Source organism: Mesitornis unicolor, unplaced genomic scaffold, assembly GCF_000695765.1.
Source record: "Mesitornis unicolor isolate BGI_N332 unplaced genomic scaffold, ASM69576v1 scaffold48432, whole genome shotgun sequence".
NCBI classification, from domain to species: domain Eukaryota; kingdom Metazoa; phylum Chordata; class Aves; order Mesitornithiformes; family Mesitornithidae; genus Mesitornis; species Mesitornis unicolor.
Window position 1 is genome coordinate 1,496 of NW_010169545.1, and position 2,398 is coordinate 3,893.

The window sequence follows — 2,398 nt, forward strand, 5'->3', positions numbered from 1 at the left end:
AATGCCCATGAGGCAGCAATGTGCCCTTGAGCCAAGAAGGCCAAGGCCATCCTGGGGTGGAGGAGAAGGGGTGGTTGGAGGGCAGAGAGGTTCTCCTGCCCCTCTGCTCTGCCCTGCTCACACCACAGCTGCAATCTTGTGTCCAGTGCTGGGCCCTCAGGTGAAGAAGGACAGGAACTGCTTGAAAGAGTCCAGCAGGGCCACAGAGATGAGGTGCGGATCCAGCAGTGACAGTGGCCTTGCCATGTTTCCTCACCATACAAGCACTATCACTTGGAGAAGTGACCACTGGGGAGCATCTCCTGCTGAGGAGCAGCTGAGGGAGCTGGGGCTCTGGAGCTTGGAGCAGAGGAGCCTGAGGGGTGCCCTCATTCCTGGGGATCAATATCAGGCCATGTTCCTGTGTGACTGCTCTGGTGATCCTGCTCTGTCAGGGGTTGCACTGGGGGAGCTTTCCAGGTCCCTTCCAACTCCTCATTCTGTGATCCCAAACCCCAGGGGGGCACTGGGGCATCCCAGCTATAACACATCCACATGGCCACGGGTACTCGGTACTGAAAAGCAGCCCCATGTGGTGCCAAGCAACACCAGTTTGCAACTTCAGACAATGCTACCTGGCTCTTACGGGGTCAATGTACCTTGATGTGTCCTCCTTCGTACTCGTATGGGTATCTGCAGTCAATTATCACGCACTTCTTGATGAAGCTCTCAAACTTCCCAGTCAGCACAGACACAATCTTAAAAAAATATACAAATAATTCAGTTGTTTTGAGGTGTTTTTGCATTGGGGATTGGTCGGGTTCTCCCCTCAGTAAAAGGTTTTTCTTACTGGAACACATACCATCTCTGAGTCGATGTATTTTAAATCTTGATGCTTCCCATCAACAGTGTGGAATAAATAACCCTAGAAAAGAGAGAAGATTCAATGTGTGAGCTACACAGGCAAGAGAGCAGCGTCCAGCAGCTGATTTCATGACACAGGTGATTTGCTGACAAAAATCTCTTTAGTAAAGCTCAAATTCAGTGACAGAATTTCATTTTTGGCTCTTTTATGAAGGGATTTTGTAGATCCTTTCTGAATAACCACAAAGGAATCGCTTTGTGTCTACCCTACAAAGCACCCTTCTCACCACAGCCTTTTCACACAGAATCCCAGAGCGTTAGGGATTGGAAGGGACCTCCAAAGCTCATCCAGTCCAATCCCGCTGCCGCAGCAGGAACACCCAGATGAGGTTACACAGGAAGGCGTCCAGGCGGGTTTTGAATGTCTGCAGAGAAGGAGACTCCACAACCTCTCTGGGCAGCCTGGGCCAGAGCTCTGTCACCCTCACTGAGAAGAAGTTTCTTCTCCTATTTCAGTGGAACCTCCTGTGTTCCAGTTTGTGTCCATTACCCCTTGTCCTATCATTGTTTGTCACCGAGAAGAGCCTGGCTCCATCCTCGTGACACTCACCCTTGAAATATTTCTAACCATGAATGAGGTCTCCCCTCAGTCTCCTCTTCTGCAAACTAAAGAGCCCCAGCTCCCTCAGCCGCTCCTCAGAAGGGAGATGCTCCACTCCCTTGATCATCTTTGTAGCCCTGTGCTGGACTCTCTCCAGCAGTTCCTGTCCTTCTTGAACTGAGGAGCCCAGAACTGGATGCCGTTAAAAAAATCTGAATTAACACTTCACCAAACCCCTTGAATCACCTTTGAGAAGTCACCGATCAGATCTCTCTGGTCCCTGTCCAAGATGCTCTCGATCTCCGCGGCGGACGACTGCGTCTTGACCATCTTCAGACTCTGGAGGAACACAAACTGGAGATCAACGCCGAGCGCTGACAGCGGAGACCCTCGGCCCATAACGTAACAGAAAGCTCAGGGTTCACTCTGAAGCCCCAAACTACGACTTGGAATATTTCATATATATTTTCTATATTTATTTTTATATATATACACTTTCTATCTATCTATGTTTTTATATATACACTTCCTATTTATCTATATATTATCTACATACTTCCTATAGATATATTTATACATTATATATTCATATACTTTGCATATATTTATAGCTAATGACACAAATGTTATATTTTTATGTTTATATATAAATGTATAAAGGCATACAAGTATATAGATAAAATATATAACATTTAGATCATTATACATAGATATAATGTTTATATTATGTATGTAAATATAATGAATATTTGACAAAATATAAATATACAATTCAGGAATCCAGCTTCCTCTCTGGATTAAAGCAAAATTGAGGCCCAGGAGTACGCAGCTACAGCACCAGCCCCTTAGTCCCCTGTGACCCACAGAGAATGTGGTTTTGCTACGTCGAAAAAGCTCTCTCCAATCAACCTCCATGAATCAGGCACCTTCATTAGCTCCTCTCCTATAACCAAG

At 46.1% G+C, this 2,398-nt stretch overlaps 1 protein-coding gene across 1 annotated transcript in view; it reads right to left on the reverse strand.

Moving 5' to 3' along the window:
- LOC104536667 (M-phase inducer phosphatase 1-like) overlaps window positions 1-1,843 on the reverse strand; it is a gene marked incomplete at its 3' end in the record, with an annotated part of 2,975 nt that extends 1,132 nt beyond the window's left edge. The window contains exons 1-3 of the mRNA XM_010179364.1: window positions 1,691-1,843; window positions 842-904; window positions 639-737 (exon numbers count right to left, since the gene is read on the reverse strand). Coding sequence (XP_010177666.1) covers window positions 639-737; window positions 842-904; window positions 1,691-1,843 — 315 coding nt within the window. The remainder of the gene's footprint in view (window positions 1-638; window positions 738-841; window positions 905-1,690) is intronic.
- Window positions 1,844-2,398: the final 555 nt, after the last annotated feature.